This window comes from Salvelinus namaycush, unplaced genomic scaffold (assembly GCF_016432855.1).
Source record: "Salvelinus namaycush isolate Seneca unplaced genomic scaffold, SaNama_1.0 Scaffold58, whole genome shotgun sequence".
Lineage (NCBI taxonomy): Eukaryota > Metazoa > Chordata > Actinopteri > Salmoniformes > Salmonidae > Salvelinus > Salvelinus namaycush.
In genome coordinates, this window is record NW_024061286.1 from 146,036 (window position 1) to 163,274 (window position 17,239).

Below are 17,239 nucleotides of genomic sequence, written 5' to 3' on the forward strand. Positions count from 1 at the left end.
TCCCTACTGTACTGTATGGAATTACAAGATGGAAGTCTTTGTGGATGTTGCTGCTCTTTTGAAAGCTGACAGGCCCGAGCACTTACTAAGGCAGCAGAGGAAGGATGCTCCAGTCTCCCTCATTGTCTGTCAGACTGTGGAGGAGCAGGACTGGAGGGGGTGTCTGAAAAGAAAAACTGTGTTTAAGTCAAGCCAGACAGGGAAACCCTTGTTACTTTACAGCAGTGGGACCTCTGGAAATCATTACTTTACAGCAGTAACATAAATAAGTATTTAAGAGTAACCAAGGGAGTCTTAACTAAAGAGCAGAGTAGCTAAGGAAGTCTTTACAGAAGTAACCCAAGGAAGTATTTTCTTTAGAGTAGAGTAACTAACAAAGTATTTACTTTAAAGCAGTAACCTAAGAGGTAGTCAATTTAGAGCAGAGTAACCAAAGAAGTCTTTAGTTTACAGCAGGAGGAAGGACAACCTAAGGAACCTTTGGAAGGACAGTCCTTAAAGAGTCTGGTTCTAGATTGGAAACAACTGTGTTTGTTTAGTTAAAGACAGCAGAGACACATGAACAAAGCTTAAGTGCTGATATCGTTCGTTACGATAAGTAGCATATACAATTTTGAAATGAAATAGGTTTGCTAATATGGGTCATTGTTAATTGGACAATTGATGACTACAACCATCAGACTACTAGTAGTAGTTTAAATGATCATCTTAGAAAATGGTGGAGCACATTAATGTTATAAACTGAGGAGCACATTAATGTTATAAACTGTGGAGCACATTAATGCTATAAACTGTGGAGCACATTAATGCTATAAACTGTGGAGCACATTAATGCTATAAACTGTGGAGCACATTAATGTTATAAACTGTGGAGCACATTAATGCTATAAACTGTGGAGAACATTAATGTTATAAACTGTGGAGCACATTAATGCTATAAACTGTGGAGCACATTAATGCTATAAACTGTGGAGCACATTAATGCTATAAACTGTGGAGCACATTAATGCTATAAACTGTGGAGCACATTAATGCTATAAACTGTGGAGCACATTAATGCTATAAACTGTGGAGCACATTAATGTTATAAACTGTGGAGCACATTAATGTTATAAACTGTGGAGCACATTAATGTTATAAAGCACATTAATGTTATAAAGCACATTAATGCTATGAACTGTGGAGCACATTAATGTTATAAACTGTGGAGCACATTAATGTAATAAACTGTGGAGCACATTCATGTTATAAACTGTGGAGCACATTAATGCTCATTAACCCTAGTCTGTGTCCAGTATGTTAACCACATTAGTCAGCCGGGGGTTTGCCAGCAGCTCAGTCAAGCCCCATATACACACTAACCACATAACGAGGCTCATAATGGTATGTAAATATTTTCTTAACTATTTTCTTAAAACTGCATTGTTGGTTAAGGGTTTGTAAGTAAGCATTTCACGGTATTTGTATTTGGTGCATGTGACAAATTATTTAATTTTATTTGAGCAGGAGTGAGAGATAGAGAGAGACAGATAGAGAAACAGAGACAGAGATAGAGCATGATGTGGTTGTGGAGTGTGTGGACATGGAGCAGAGCGGAAGAATGGGAGGCTGATTGAGAGGTGACTCAGGGTCAGAGAGACACAGCCATCACAGTGACACGGTATGCTTTAATCATGGAGTAGACTAGGTGAGGTGTGTGTGGCAAGGGTGGGGGAGCTTGGTCCCAAGACTCCAAAACTTCCAAGCTACAACAGCCACAGCCTCCATACTCATACAAATCAAATCAAACATTATTTGCCACATGCGCCGAATACAACAAGTGTAGACTTTACCGTGAAATGCTTACTTTACAAGCCCTTAACCAACAGTGCAGGTCAAGAAGAAGAACATATTTACCAAGTAGACGAAAATAAAAAGTAATAATAAAAAGTAACACAATAAGAATAACAATAACGAGGCTATATACAAGGGGCACCGGTACCGAGTCAGTGTGCAGGGGTACAGGCTAGTTGAGGTAATCTGTACATGTAGGTGGGGGCGAAGTGACTATGCATAGGTAACAAACTAACAGCGAGTAGCAGCAGTGTACAAGGGGGGGTCAATTGTCCTGTGGCGATTTTTATGAATTATTCAGCAGTCTTATGGCTTGGGGGTAGAAGCTGTTGAGGAGCCTTTAGGTCCTAGACTTGGCGCTCCGGCACCGCTTGCCGTGCGGTAGCAGAGAAAACAGTCTATAACTTGGCCTCTGACAATTTTATGGGCTTTCCTCTGACAACGCCTTATATACGTCCTGGATGGCAGGAAGCTTGGCCCCAGTGATGTACTGGGCCGTTCGCACTACCCTCTGTAGTGCCTTACTGTCAGATGCCGAGCAGTTGCCATACGAGGCGGTGATGCAACCGGGTCAGGATGCTCTCAATGGTGCAGCTGTAGAACCTTTTGAGGATCTGGGGGCCCATGCCAAATCTTTTCAGTCTCCTGAGGGGGAAAATGTTTTGTCGTGCCCTCTTCACGACTGTCTCGGTACGTTTGGACCATGATAGTTCGTTGGTGATGTGGAGACCAAGGAACTTGAAACTCTCGACCCGCTCCACTACAGCCGGGTCAATGTTCATGGGGGCCTGTTCGGCCTGCCTTTTCCTGTAGTCCACGATCAGCTCCTTTGTCTTGCTCATATTGAGGGAGAGGTTGTTGTCCTGGCACCACACTGCCAGTTCTCTGACCTCCTCCCTATAGGCCGTCTCATCGTTGTTGATGATCAGGTCTACCACTGTTGTGTCGTCAGCAAACTAAATGATGGTGTTGGAGTCATGTGTGGCCAAGCAGTTGGGTGAACAGGGAAAACAGGAGGGGACTAAGTACACACCTCTGAGGGGCCCCAGTGTTGAGGATCAGCGTGGCAGACTTATTGATGCCGACTCTTACCACCTGGGGGCGTCCCGTCAGGAAGTCCAGGATCCAGTTGCAGAGGGAGGTGTTTAGTCCCAGAGCTTAGTGAGAACTATGGTGTTGAACGCTGAGTTGTAGTCAATGAACAGTATTTCTCACATAGGTGTTCCTTTTGTCCAGGTAAGAAAGGGCGGTGTGGAGTGCGATTGAGATTGTGTCTTCTGTGGATCTGTTGGGGCGGTATGTGAATTGGAGTGGGTCTGTGGTGTCCGGGAGGATGCTGTTGATGTGAGCCATGACCAGCCTTTCAAAGCACTTCATGGCTACCGACGTGAGTGCCACGGGACGGTAATCATTTAGGCAGGTTACCTTCGCTTCCCTGGGCACAGGGACTATGGTGGTCTGCTTGAAACATGTAGGTATTACAGACTCGGTCAGGGAGAGGTTGAAAATGTCAGTGAAGACACTTGACAGTTGGTCCGCACATGCTTTGAGTACACGTCCTGGTAATCCATCTGGCCCAGCAGCTTTGTGAATGTTGACCTGTTTAAAGGTTTTGTTCACATCAGCTACCGAGAGCGTTATCACACAGTCATCCAGAACAGCTGGTGCTCTCGTGCATGCTTCAGTGTTGCTTTCCTCGAAGCGAGCATAAAAGGCATTTAGTTTGTCTGGTATGCACGCGTCACTGGGCAGCTCGCGTCTGGGTTTCCCTTTGTAGTCCGTAATAGTTTTCAAGCCCTGCCACATCCGACGAGCGTGAGGGCCGGTGTAGTAGGATTCAATCTTAATCCTGTATTGATGCTTTGCTTGTTTGATGGTTCGTCTGAGGGCATAGCGGGATTTCTTATAAGTGTCGGATCCCGCTCCTTGAAAGTGGCAGCTCTAGCCTTTATCTCGATGCAGATGTTGCCTGTAATCCATGGCTTCTGGTTGGGATATGTACGTACAGTCGCTGTGGGGACGACGAGGTCGATGCACTTATTGATGAAGCCAATGTCTGCCATTGGATGAATCCCGGAAGATTTTCCAGTCTGTGCTGGCATAACAGTCCTGTAGTGTAGCATCCGCGTCATCTGACCAGTTCCGTATTCAGCGAGTCACTGGTACTTACAGCTTTAGTTTTTGCTTGTAAGCAGGAATCAGGAGGATAGAACTGTGGTCAGATTTGCCAAATGGAGGGCGGGGGAGAGCTCTGTATGCATCTCTGTGTGTGGAGTAAATGTGGTCTTGGATTTTTTTCCCCTGGTTGCACATGTGACATGCTGGTAAAAATGGAGTAAAACTGATTTAAGTTTGCCTGCATTAAAGTCCACGGCCACTAAGAGCGCAGCTTCTGGGTGAGCATTTTATTCTTTGCTTATGGCCTTACAGAGTTGGTTGAGTGTGGTCTTAGTGCCAGCTTCGCTATGTGGTGGTAAATAGACGGCTACGAATGATATAGATGATAACTCTCTTGGTAGATGGTGTGGTCGACAACTTATCATAAGGTACTCTACCTCAGGCGAGCAAAACTTCGAGACTTCTTTAATATTAGACATCGGGCACCAGCTGTTATTGACAAAAAGACACACACCCCCACCCCTCGTCTTACCAGAGGTAGCGTCTCTGTTCTGCCGGTGCATGGAAAATCCCGCCAGCTCTATATTGTCTGTTTCTTCGTTCAGCCACGTCTCAGTGAAACATAGGATGGTACGGTTTTTAATGTCCCGCTGGTAGAATAATCTTAATAATAAGTCATATATTTTATTTTATAACGATTGCACGTTAGCAAGGATAATGGAAGGCATTGGGAGTTTACTCGCTCGCCTCCGGCTTCTCAGAAGGATCCCCGATCTTCGCCCCCTTTTCCGGCATCTTTTCTTCACGCAAAAGGCGTGGATCTGGGCCTGTTCCAGGGAAAGCAGGATATCTTTCTCCTCGGACTCGTTAAAGGAAAAAGTTTCTTCCAGTCCATGGTGAGTAATTGCTTTTCTGATGTCCAGAAGTTCTTTTTGGTCATAAGAGACGGTAGCAGCAACATAATCTACGCAACACGTTAAAAAATGAGTTACACAAAATGCCCAAAAAATTGACAATTGCACAATTGGTAGGGAGAATGTAAAACATCAGCCATGTTCTTCGGCGCCATCTTATGCACGCACACACAAACACACACTGCGAGCTCCTGCAAGTCTTACACACAGCCACGTTTTATAGAAATATGCAGCTGAATAAGTTTGACTATACACTGAGTATACCAAACATTAGGAACTCCTTCCTAATATTGAGTTGACCCCCCTTCCCCTTTGCCCTCAGAACAGCCTCAATTCGTCAGGGCCTGGACTCTACAAGGTGTCAAAAGCGTTCCACAGGGATGCTGGCCCATGTTGACTCCAATGCTTCCCAAAGTTGTGTCAAACTGGCTGGATATCCTTTGAGTGTGAAAAATCCAGCAGCATTGCAGTTCTTGACACAAACCGGTGCGCCTTGCACCTACTACCATACCCCGTTCAAAGGCACTTAAATATTTTGTCTTGCCCATACACCCTCTACATGACACACATACACAATCCATGTCTCAATTGTCAATTTAAGGCTTAAAAATCATTCTTTAACCTGTCTCTTCCCCTGAAGTGGAAGTGGATTTAACAAGTGCCATCAATAAGGGATCATGGCTTTCACCTGGATTCACCTGGTCAGTCTATGTCATGTTCTTAATGTTTTGTATACTCGGTGTATAACCCTTACATGACATCCAGGTCCAGGGGGACATTGAGGCAACACAGGGAGGCCAGCCAGATATATTACAGTTCAGATCACATCCAATCACTGAGGGACCCCTGTAGCCTGACGACTCACACCAAATTATTCCACTGCTCTGTCGTTCGCTACGTTCGCTACATACTGAAGTCTGAGACTGCCATCATTGAAGTTGTTTGTGGTGACAAAGGGCTCGAGGGGCTTCGTACAAAACAAAGTCATCAGCGATTGGATCGTCTTTAACCAATCAGAGTATCAAAGCCAATGGCTCTTTACCCAAGTGTCTTCTGGCTCTGGCCCAACCCATTGGTTTCTGGGCCAATTAGACGGCCACGAATGGGTTGGCATTCGGTGAAGGGTCGGGGAGGTACTCAGATCCAGACGCGTAGGAGAAACTAACGTGCGTGGGTGTGGTGTAACTTTTGGTCAGAGAAAAAAGTCTGGGTATCCAGACAAGGACCCCTGCTCTGCTCTACTGACCTTGCAAAGATATACAAGGAAAAATGCATCTCTAACGTTTGCTTTTTATCAAGTTAACCTGAGTTTTCTGAAGTTTGCTATTGAGTGACCACAGTTATCACTCACCAAATAACTAACTTGAACAGAGATTGGGTTAAATTACTTATGCAATATCCAGCTAAAACAATCTTGAAAATATAACTTCAGAATAGAACCCACACACACAGCTTTCAAGACATGGTGAGCGACCTAATCCTTCACCATCCCTGCAAGAGGCAACCTACCAGTTACCCTGGTAGGTAACTGTAATATGCGGTCAAATGTATGAGTTAGTCTATGTTACAGGGTTCAGCTAAATGGACGGATGTAATGGTGGTTCTAACTAGGGGGACATCTGAGAACAGGATAGGTTTAAAAAAATGAAATGATGTTCTCTTGGACTGCAGCTGATTTACATACTGAAGGCCTGAATGTGTTCAATCCAGGGCACAGTTTTTCTAAACATTTATTCAAGTCCAAAACGATCCTGTACTGTGTTAAATTCTGCTCCCCCTTCAGATGTAGTCCCTCCTATTTAAAAAATAAATAAAATGTTTTAAAAACAAAACAGAATCAAGTATGTAACATATCACATTATATTTGCTAAAACAAATATTATATCATCCCATGACATTTGGTCTAAATATTGTCTTCCTCTATCTTTCTAAAATAAAGTGAGAACAGGATTGAGACAACACAGGATCATTTTGATCTGGAATAAATGTTTTGAATGATGCTGACAGAATACAATATGATGTAGTCTGTTTAACAAAGACAACCATGGTGATGTATTTCATTGCATTACACTACTGGACAACACACTATGCTACCAGTACCTAGTTTTCTCTACCGTTCAGATGGGGCTGCGATCTGAGACAATGATCGTTTCCTTCAAATCAAAAGCAATACTGACACCATGTGGCAATGAGCATGGACTGCACTGGTGCCTCTTTCATGGTTAATTGATGCTGATTAAGTTTATTGTGAAAAGACATATCATTTATTTCCTTGGTTGTCTGCAGTATCGGTACAGAACTGAAACTCTGCTTGTTAATTAGCTTGTATAACACCGTGTTAAAGGAACAATCTGCAGTTCAAACAACAACAAAGCAAACACCCCATCACTGTTTTGGTAAACAGCTGAGGGATGGGGCTGGAGAAATGTAACCACTCTCAATGGTTCTATTTAATTAATGTAAAAGTCTAGTTTTCTCGCTCACAAGCCCGCACTGCTATTTGATCTTGCATCCTCTATCTCGCAAACACAGCTGACCACCCTCTTGAAATACTTCAGCCGGAAGAGTCACCGAAAAGCTAGCAATTCAATGGCACGGATGGTGGTATTTAAACGTAAAGAGTTGAACTTGACTCGGTTACACTAAGCTGATGATTTTCCACTCTAATTATTCCAAAAGAGCAACAGATATGACAGCTATATGCTCCACAGGGAGCGTAGAGGAATAAGTAGGTAAGTAACAGCCATGAACCATATTGCTTAGAGGAGATGGTTGAAGTTAAGGGATGCTGTTGTTTTTCTAAAAACCTGTGTGTGTGTGTGTGTGTGTGTGTGTGTGTGTGTGTGTGTGTGTGTGTGTGTGTGTGTGTGTGTGTGTGTGTGTGTGTGTGTGTGTGTGTGTGTGTGTGTGTGTATATTACTATCCTTGTGCGTACTGGAAATCCACAAAAGTCCCCACAAGGGTAGTAAAACAAGGAATTCTCCCTTGTGGGGACAACGAGGACAAAGGCTATTTTAGGCATAGGGGTTAGGTTTAGGGTTCCAATTAGGGTTAGAATTAGGGGTTAGGGGTTAGGGAAAATGGAAAGGAAATCAATTGTAGTTCCCCAAAAGGAGAGTAAAACATTTGCTGTGTGTGTTTCTTTAAGTGGTGCTGGTGGTACCTGTGTGAGGCTCTGAGTCTGTTGTAACAGGTCTGCTCTCTGTCTCTTCGCCCAACTCATGTGGAATGAGTTACTCTGGCTCTGGATCACAAACACTATCTCTTGCAGGTCTGCAACACACAGCCAGCACAGGAACAGATAAGAGAGACAGGTACACACATTAGGTTAGAAGAACACAGCACATGATGCGAATTAGCGCCACACCAACACAACACATTCCCCTTCGAAAGATATCCCAGGAATAATCAACGGCTCGACAAAGACCATGAATGTCACTCTCGCGCACACTCTCGCACACACACGAACAATAAATGATGATCAGTCAGATGGGGTTGGCTAATGCAGTGACAGAACACAACAGATAGCTGAATCAGCCTAAAGCCCAGCTGTCCACTGTGTGTGGCAGAGGCAGAGAAACAAGATGGGCAGCCTAGTAAATATTATTGAGTATCTCCAGTGTGTAACAAGCCTGAGGTTAACGGGGGGAGCCTGTTGTAGCCGCTCGACAATATCTCTTTAACGGCCTCGATCGCTCTTTGGAGAAGTGGGCCACCTCGGCTTGCGACACGTTTACATATCATTATTGTGACCTTTATAGGGCCCATATTACAGGCCCCGCTAATGCAGTCGGGCTTCATGTGGAATCCATTTACAGAATAGTAATGACGGGATGGGGGCCTTCCCTGTGTGACGAATCACATCGGTGGCCATGGGAACGACTGTAAACTACATAAGCTCTCGGTCTCTCTCGCTTGCCAACGGAATAACAACCTGGCTGAAGGATTAATGGAGTAAAGAATGTGTGCAATTTTCACCCATCACACTGTTCAATGGAATTACACCCAATCCCCTAAACTGTCTTTGACAAGTTTGTGATGACTGTGAAAACATAGTTGACTCACACATTGGAAAAGCAGGCCACATCCAGCTGCTGTACTGACTGACTGGATGGAACATGGGATTTTAAACCAGCATCCTTCCTTGAGAGGAGTCGGCTTGGCCAGGTGTACTGACTGACTGCTTAGAGAGGTAGCAGGTGCCACTGGTGCTCACAACTTTAAAAAGTTAGGAGCATCTAAAATAATTATTTTTTATTGATTGATACAGCCTATATTGGGCCTATATGTAGTGGTGAACCGTCATTCAGGGAAGGTGGGGCAAATCCATATGGTTTGGTTTCAATAGTTCAAAACCAAAGGGTAGGTGCAGATAGTCAATGGACTGGTGTTGGTTAAATTGTGAGTTTAATAAATGGATCAAATTTGGAGCGGCCATTTTTTTCCCTGTGAGCGCGAAGTGGTTTTTAGCGGAGTGGTTAGAAAGGAAAGGACGTGGAGGGCCAGAGCGGTGCACGCTCCATGAGCGATGAGCGCGATTTCCAATAGCTCAACTCCACTCACATACTCTGGTTCTGGTCAAACAAATACGGCAGACAGCCCGATTGCCACGTTGGACATTTTAATTAGCCGCTTAAGTATTTGCACAGAATGTGGTCATAAAGATTACCGACGGGGAGGTTTGCTTTTATGTAAAGCTTTTTTAACAAACGGTAACATGGGGGGGATTTTTTAAAACACAAACAAGTCATGGCAGCCAGTGACAGGTCTGTAATCTTCCTCTGGCTAATGGTGGTGGCAGAGCGACACGGGGAAGAGAGAGGGAGGGAGGGGGAGGAGAAAGAGCTGATGTGAGTACACTGGATGACACTTGAACCCATTCCCACACAGGGCCTGAGAAATCAGCAGGGGGTAAACACTGGATCAGTGTTTTTTTAACGTAGTGTGTGTTGCTCTGAGTGTGCAGCCTCTCTCTCCACCCTGGTTCACCACACCCCATCACAGAATCCCAATAGATCAAGAGGCTTTTTTCCCCCCTTTCTCCTATATACGCATACACACCACCCTCCTCTGAAAGATCAACTTAGAGCCAATCTGTCTCTCATACCTTTACACCACCTCTAAAAGCCGTTCTCCTGAGTCTGCTTAGTGTGTGTGGTGTCTGTTTGACTCTGCGCCTGTTTGTGTGTGTGTGTGTGTGTGTGTGTGTGTACACATGCTCGTGTAATGTATTCTAAAGCCCTAGATGCCGTTCCACAACGGCTTAGCCTTCTGATACTGCACCGAACAGCAATAATACAACAGCTGCCTGTGACTAGTGCGAGCATCAGATAAGCTGCGTGCCAATCTCTCATTGTGTAGATAATACGTCCCCCCATGTCAAAGCAGAGGAGAAACCGGGGGTAAAAAAAGAAACTAATTAAGAGTGAATTCACCGTCCCGGGCGCCATACTAATGGGTTTCGATTAATCATCAAACAACGGAAAGGAAGGTAGCGCCCCAAATGGCATCCTATTCCCTACATAGTGCACTACTTTTGACCAGAGCTCTACAGGTCCTGGTCAAAAGTTGTGCACTAAGTAGGGAATAGGATGCCACTTGGGACACACAGGATGGGAGGAAAGGATAAATCCTAGTACAGTCTCCCCTTCTAACCTAATCTCCATCAGACCTTGTCCTCGCGTCCTATCCTTTTAGTCGCGAATGCTTTTCCACGTTCTTCTTCTAATGCCCCGACAGCCACAGCAGGCAGGCCCAGGGGAAGTGAGTGATCGATACATTTATCGAATTACGGCTGATTTGTTGATTTGAAATGGCGGCTCCCATGCCAAAGACATCGCAAAGCACAGAGAGATGCCTCAATGACAAACGGAAGTGGATTTTGCCGCTCTGTTCTGTGATGTATTTTGGCTGAGAGGGTTGTGCAGTGATGCTTAAGGGGAGAGAAGGTGGCTAGAGAGATAGTGGTGTCCCTTGGCACTGGTCATGCCGTCACACGGACAATCACGGACAGAAACACACACACACACAAATGCTTGCACGGACGCACGCAAACGGACAGACGTGCAGGCACACACACACACACCATCAACAGATTATTTATTTTACCAGATCTTTGTCTGATCACATATTCATATATTGCCTGAATGAGACATGAGAGAGCTCTCCATTCTTATACTATTTCTCATCACATGGAGCCAGCCTTCCTACACTATCATCCTCTCTGCTCAATGGCAAAAACACACTCACCCTCTCTCCTCACCGAAGGCACTGGAGTGTGTTGGAGTTGATATTCGTGTGAGTGAGAGAGAAATAGAAAGAGATCGAAAGAAGAAGACAGAAAGCAAACCCAAGTGTGTTTGTGGTGATGATCAGTAGACTTTACACAAGATCAGATAATGCGGAGGGACAGGATGGCAGGGGGTGAGGGGACAGGGGAGCATGAGGGTAGAGAGGGAGGGTGGCAGAAGGTACGGGGGAAGAGAAGTACGTTCCCCCCTGGGATATCCTGCAGCGCCTATCATCCCCATCAGTGTCACGGAGCAGAGAAGGTGTGAGTTCCACTACAGCTTACTGGCATTTAACCCTTCACACAGCTCAGGGCCTAACTCCCCCCCCCCACACGGTTAAAAACACACACAGCAGCACACACAGCAGCACACCTGGGGGGAAAATAAAAAAGGATGAAATAGTATGACTAACTGTGTTATAGTTATAGCGGTTTAGCCTGCTAGAAAATTGTGACTGCACAAAGCATAGACAATACAGAGAATGGGAAAGATCAAGGCAGATCAATTGTGCAATTTCAATGACAGCGATTACTTTGACAAATGAAATTCGGCTTCTGTTGAGAAAGACGGAGATCTACCGCCACCGGTGAGGCCATTAGCGTGTTGTGAACAAAGAATGTGTCATTACAGATGCAGAGCTCTCTATTGTAGCCATCAGCGCAGAGAGATGTCAATAGCTCATTTCCATAAGCGGCGGGCCCAGCGTCCTCACCGCCGACGCTGATTGGGTCTGTGTAGGAAGCTTCCGCGCTCCGATGGCTCGCATCATTGGGCTCCCCCAGACAAGACACTTTGGAATTATCCTGCTCCGGAATTATCCATCTCTCCATAAAAACTCGCTTCATGTTTCTCTCTCTCTCTCTTGCTAGGGATCCAATTGAGAGCTCCTAAGAGATGGGGCACACAGGAGAGCATTGAGCTGCTCAAGCGTGTCCACTATGGCAGATAGCGCCACAATCAAGGTACATATTCAATATGGCCAACTTTCAGGCCCACTGAGGGTTCGATTCAGTCGGATGGAGAGAATTTATATTATACCGAGGGGCGTTTCGGCAGGCCACCAGCCCATGTGTCATATAGCAAGTGCAAACGATTTCCTCTCATACTGAGTTTTAATTGCCCGGTGCAGGGATCAATAGAAGCGCAGTGTGTTTAACTTTCAGCGGAAAAGGTCAGTGTCATAAATATCTCTCCGTGATTTGGAGAGGGGGGAGATAGGGAGCTGGGGGACAGAGAGAAATAGAGAATGACCTTATTACCACTCTCAGAAAGAGAGCCAGCCAGACTCAACACCTGAAGTTCGCAGAGGGGTCTGTACGCCTACTTTAATCACACTCATTATAAATGCTGCAGTCCAGGTCTCCGTGGAAAACTCAGCAAATGAGTGTTGAAGGCAGCTTTAAACCCCCTACTTTGCATTAATAATTAAGGACCCAGAGGCTATTTAGTTTTAACAGATTCCGAATACTCCCTCCCATCATCTGCTTTTAAACCTCAACGCCTTTTAAGAGTACTGTGGATGAAGTCGACATCATCATCATCACCACTTAGTACCGACACAGCATGCTTCTGCATTTTTAGAGAGAGAGAGAGAAACTAGTGTGGGATATTGTTTTTAATATTTTGTGTTTGGTGGGAGTCATCGGTGCTGTCTTGATCTAAGAAATAAAGAGCAGGTCAGACAAGTTCAGGAGAAAAACGGAAGACACACCGAGTTGGAAGACAAGAGGCGAGATTTGCTTTGTATGATTTTTCCTCTCTAGAGGCACACACACAGCCGAGCACTTTTGACAAGTACTCCCACAGTAGCCCTGATGTATAGTGTGTTGAAACATGTTAGACTATCATAAGCTGCTACATATTTTAGAGGAAAGCTTTTGGCTACAGTATGGTTTCTGTCAGCAACTTGTAAGCGGGCCTCCTAGGAGGACATCATGGAGGAGATCTCTCATCATCGGCTGGCTCCCTGCCATACAGTAGCATGTATATAAGGCCAATGTAACGAAGAACAATAGATAGTACTCCCCAGGGTTAGCCTGGCCTAATTATCTTCAGGGCCATAATCACATTTACAATCGCAATGGTTTGGTCCACAGTCAGTCACACAACTCGTAGGCTAATTGCAATTTTATGAGTACATCTCTGGCCCCTTTTTCCTTACATTTTACATTTACATTTTAGTCATTTAGCAGACGCTCTTATCCAGAGCAACTTAAAAGAGCAATTAGTGTTATGTGCCTTGCTCAAGGGCACAGATACATTTTTCAGCTAGTCGGTTCAAGGATTCGGACCAGCGACATTTTGGGTACTGGCCCAACGCTCCGCTAGGCTACAGGGTGGAGGGTGAAGGACACTCTAATAAAGGTATTCTGTAATTTATGAACCCTATCCGGGTCGAAGGAACATGAAAAAAATGAGTGCTCCTTTTGTACATGTAACATCTGTAAATCTCACACACAAGAGGACAACTGTGACTAAAATACATCCAATGGCTGACATGAACAGAATAACGGGATGACAACGTGGTTCGAGAGTTCAAAGGAGCTTCCATATTGATTGTGTATGATTTGCATCCCCACCATCTGTTGAGTGGAACTGGGCAGGGACAAGAGTTCACTGCATTGATTTTAAACAGACGAGGAGGCAGATGCAACTAGGAGAGGAGGGTGGCGGGTTTTGGAAGAAAGTGTACAGTACAGGGTGTAGATGCCCGTATATCACACATTCTGTACACTCTCATTGAGGTCTGCCCCTCGGTGCACACTCAGCATCCGCTGCGCCTTCTGAAGAACTCAGAACTGTTGCTGCCACACAATGTCTTCTTGATCTCTGTCCAATGTTTTCCAATTGGATACCCATACATGCTCAAAAGTAAATAGGCCAGTAAGTTCAGAGAGTCCAAGCCTGATGCACATGCTTTCATTTAACAGTTTTTCGAATTCCAACCCCACAAACAATATCCTGCGCTTTCAGACTAGCTTAGCCTCCCTGGTGTGACAGAGCAAATTACAATGGCAGTGCCAGATAGCTCGGTTTGCTCAGATAACAGTGTCTGTGTGCGTTTCCGCTCAGCTAAGGTGCCAAATGAGGGCATTATAAACTTGCTTTCGTCTGCTTTTGTTTCCGCCTTGACCCAGTTGATTGAGCAAGCCAGCAGAGGTCTCGAGTTTCCCCTCCAAAACTCCTTGGCGGTTTCCTGGAGCCCTTCCCTCGATCGGAGCACTCTGCTATTGTATTAGAGCTCTCAAGCATGAAAGGCAAACATCAGAACCCTCCATTCGCTCTACTTATGAAATGCCTGCTGCCATCAAATTAAGAAGAAGAGAACTCCATTGAATAGCCAACAAGTGCAAAGCTGTATTGGGTTCATTTAACTTCCCAGGGTTAACTTTCCACGCCACGGTATCCTCCTTCAATAAGACAGGAATTCCTTTAACATCAAACAGTATCATTACGACCATTCACAAGATGTCTCCTCTATACTGTATGGGAGGGGATTTAATATCTACCAGACAACAGGATGTCTCTCAAAAACCCCTCGTTTAACAGTGACAGGGAATTAGGGAGCATAGTAGTATAGAACAATGCCTTCTCTTGCTCGTCTAAATGTAAACATTGAGACTGTTGTGATATGTCAGTGTAAAGCCTCAGTGATTTGTTAATTTCAGTGCATCTCATGCTGGATTACCCTCATTAGTGCTGATGCAGCTGAATATAAAACACATATCGCACTAGAAATTGTGACCCACATTAATTAATATTGGCCAAAACACGGATACCATACAGCTCTCTCTGAAGGACTGTGCTTGTTAAAATCAAAACACTCGCACGGAACAGGTGCTGGCGTTGGTATTAATTGATTTGACAGATCAATGACTTCAGACAATAGTACATTGACTCATTAAGCACGGTTACATGCACAAAATAATGTGATTGTGGATAGTCCGAATGATATAATAATAGTTTGTTCAAAACATTTACATGCTTAGCAAGAAGAACGATTTCCCTCATAAGTCTGTTTACATCGAGACATCTGAAATCAGGCTACCTGATGGGACTTTTGATAAATGCAGAAAATTGCTGATCAAAATAAAATGTTCTACTACAGTGACCATGTTACTTTGGCCAAGTGTTTTCTATTTGTATGCAAAAACAATTTCTAAGATGCATACTTTCAGTTTTTCCGAATCCATATTATTAGCCTATTTGAAATCGGACACTTTGCTGTGACTTCCCTGCACTTTCACTGGCTGTTGTCATATCATCCCGTTAACGGGATTGCAGCCATAAGAAGTTTTAACAGGTGTGCCTTGTTAAAAGTTAAATTTGTGGAATTTCTTTCCTTCTTAATTCAGTTGAGCCAATCAGTTGTGTAGGGGGGTATACAGAAGATTTGGTAAAAGACTAAATCCATATTATGGTATGTACAGCTTAAATAAGCAAAGAGAAATGACAGTCCATCATTACTTTAAGACATGAAGGTCAGTCAAAGCAGAACATTTCAAGAACTTTGAAAGTTTCTTCAAGTGCAGTCGCAAAAACCATCAAGCACTACGATGAAACTGGCCCTCATGAGGACCGCCACAGGAAAGGAAGACCCAGAGTTACCTCTGCTAAATTCATTAGAGTTAACTGCACCTCAGATTTAAGCCCAAATAAATGCCTCACAGAGTTCAAATAACAGACACATCTCAACATCAACTGTTCAGACGAGACTGCGTGAATCAGGCCTTCATGGTTGAATTGCTGCAAAGAAACCACTACTAAAGGACACCAATAAGATGAAGAGACTTGCCTGAGCCAAGAAACACGAGCAATGGACATTAGATGCTGCAATACTTTATGTGTCGGGGGGCTAGGGTCAGTCTGTTATATCTGGAGTATTTCTCCTGTCTTATCCGGTGTCCTGTGTGAATTTAAGTATGCTCCCTCTAATTCTCTCTCTCTTTCTCTCAGAGGACCTGAGCCCTAGGACCACACCTCAGGACTACCTGGCCTGATGACTCCTTGCTCTCCCCAGTACACCTGGTCATGCTACTGCTCCAGTTTCAACTGTTCTGTCTGCGGCTATGGAATAGGCCACTGTGTTCTTGGGGACATTCAATGCTGCAGACAATTTTTGGTACCTTTCCCCAGATCTGTACCATCGACACAATCCTGTCTCGGGTGCTCTACGGACAATTCCTTCGACCTCATGGCTTGTTTTGCTCTGACATGCACTGTCAACTGTGGGATTATATAGACATATATAAACAGGTGTGTGCCTTTTCAAATCATGTCCAATCAAGTTGTAGAAACATCTCAAGGATGATCAATGGTAAAACAGGAGGCACCTGAGCTCGATTTCAAGTCTCTTAGCAAAGGGTCTGAATACTTATGTAAATAATGTATTTATTTCTAATATAATTGACCAAATTATACAAACCTGTTTTTCTTAGTCATTATGGGGTACTATGTGTAGATTTATGAGAATTGTTTTAAATGTAACCCATTTTAGAATAAGGCTGTAACGTAACAAAATGTGGGAAAAGTGAATGGGGCTGAATAGTTTCCGAATGCATTGTAAGAGGGAGGCTTGCGCTACCGGTGCTGGCACATGCGCATGTCAAATACACAACTGGAATGCCGATTAAGCTGGAACGCCGATTAAGCACATGTTCTAATCATTCAAAAGACTGCTCAGATAATCGGCGTAAGGTCAAAATCGAAGGTTAAGACAAGCAGAGTAAGGTGTTAACATTAATATCTTCATACTCGGCCTACTGCCATAATCAGTTTAATATCAAATTAGTTGTGCGCATGTAAAAGTACTCGTTAAACGTGCAGTATGTACATTTTGCAAAGAAGTTCAGGCCGAGCATTTCTGCAAATATGTTTGTTTTATTGAATCGTCACAGAAAGCAATGTCTGTTCTGTGACATATTTATGCGATCCTCAATCAGGAAGTGGGCAGTTCCGTTGTTTCAATTTTGTTTTGTACATTGTCGTATAACAACAAGTAAGAGGGTATTGTACAGTGCAATCATACTGTCTGCAATATTGGTTTAATCAAGTGAGACATTTCAGAAGATTAGATTAGCAAAC

The 17,239-nt window shown here is 44.2% G+C and overlaps 1 protein-coding gene across 1 annotated transcript in view; it reads right to left on the reverse strand.

Moving 5' to 3' along the window:
* Positions 1-17,239, reverse strand: part of LOC120041920 (beta-1,3-glucosyltransferase-like) — a 131,062-nt gene that overhangs the window by 60,437 nt on the left and 53,386 nt on the right. The window contains exons 4-5 of the mRNA XM_038986802.1: positions 8,029-8,138; positions 87-163 (exon numbers count right to left, since the gene is read on the reverse strand). Of these exons, the coding sequence (XP_038842730.1) occupies positions 87-163; positions 8,029-8,138 (187 nt within the window). The remainder of the gene's footprint in view (positions 1-86; positions 164-8,028; positions 8,139-17,239) is intronic.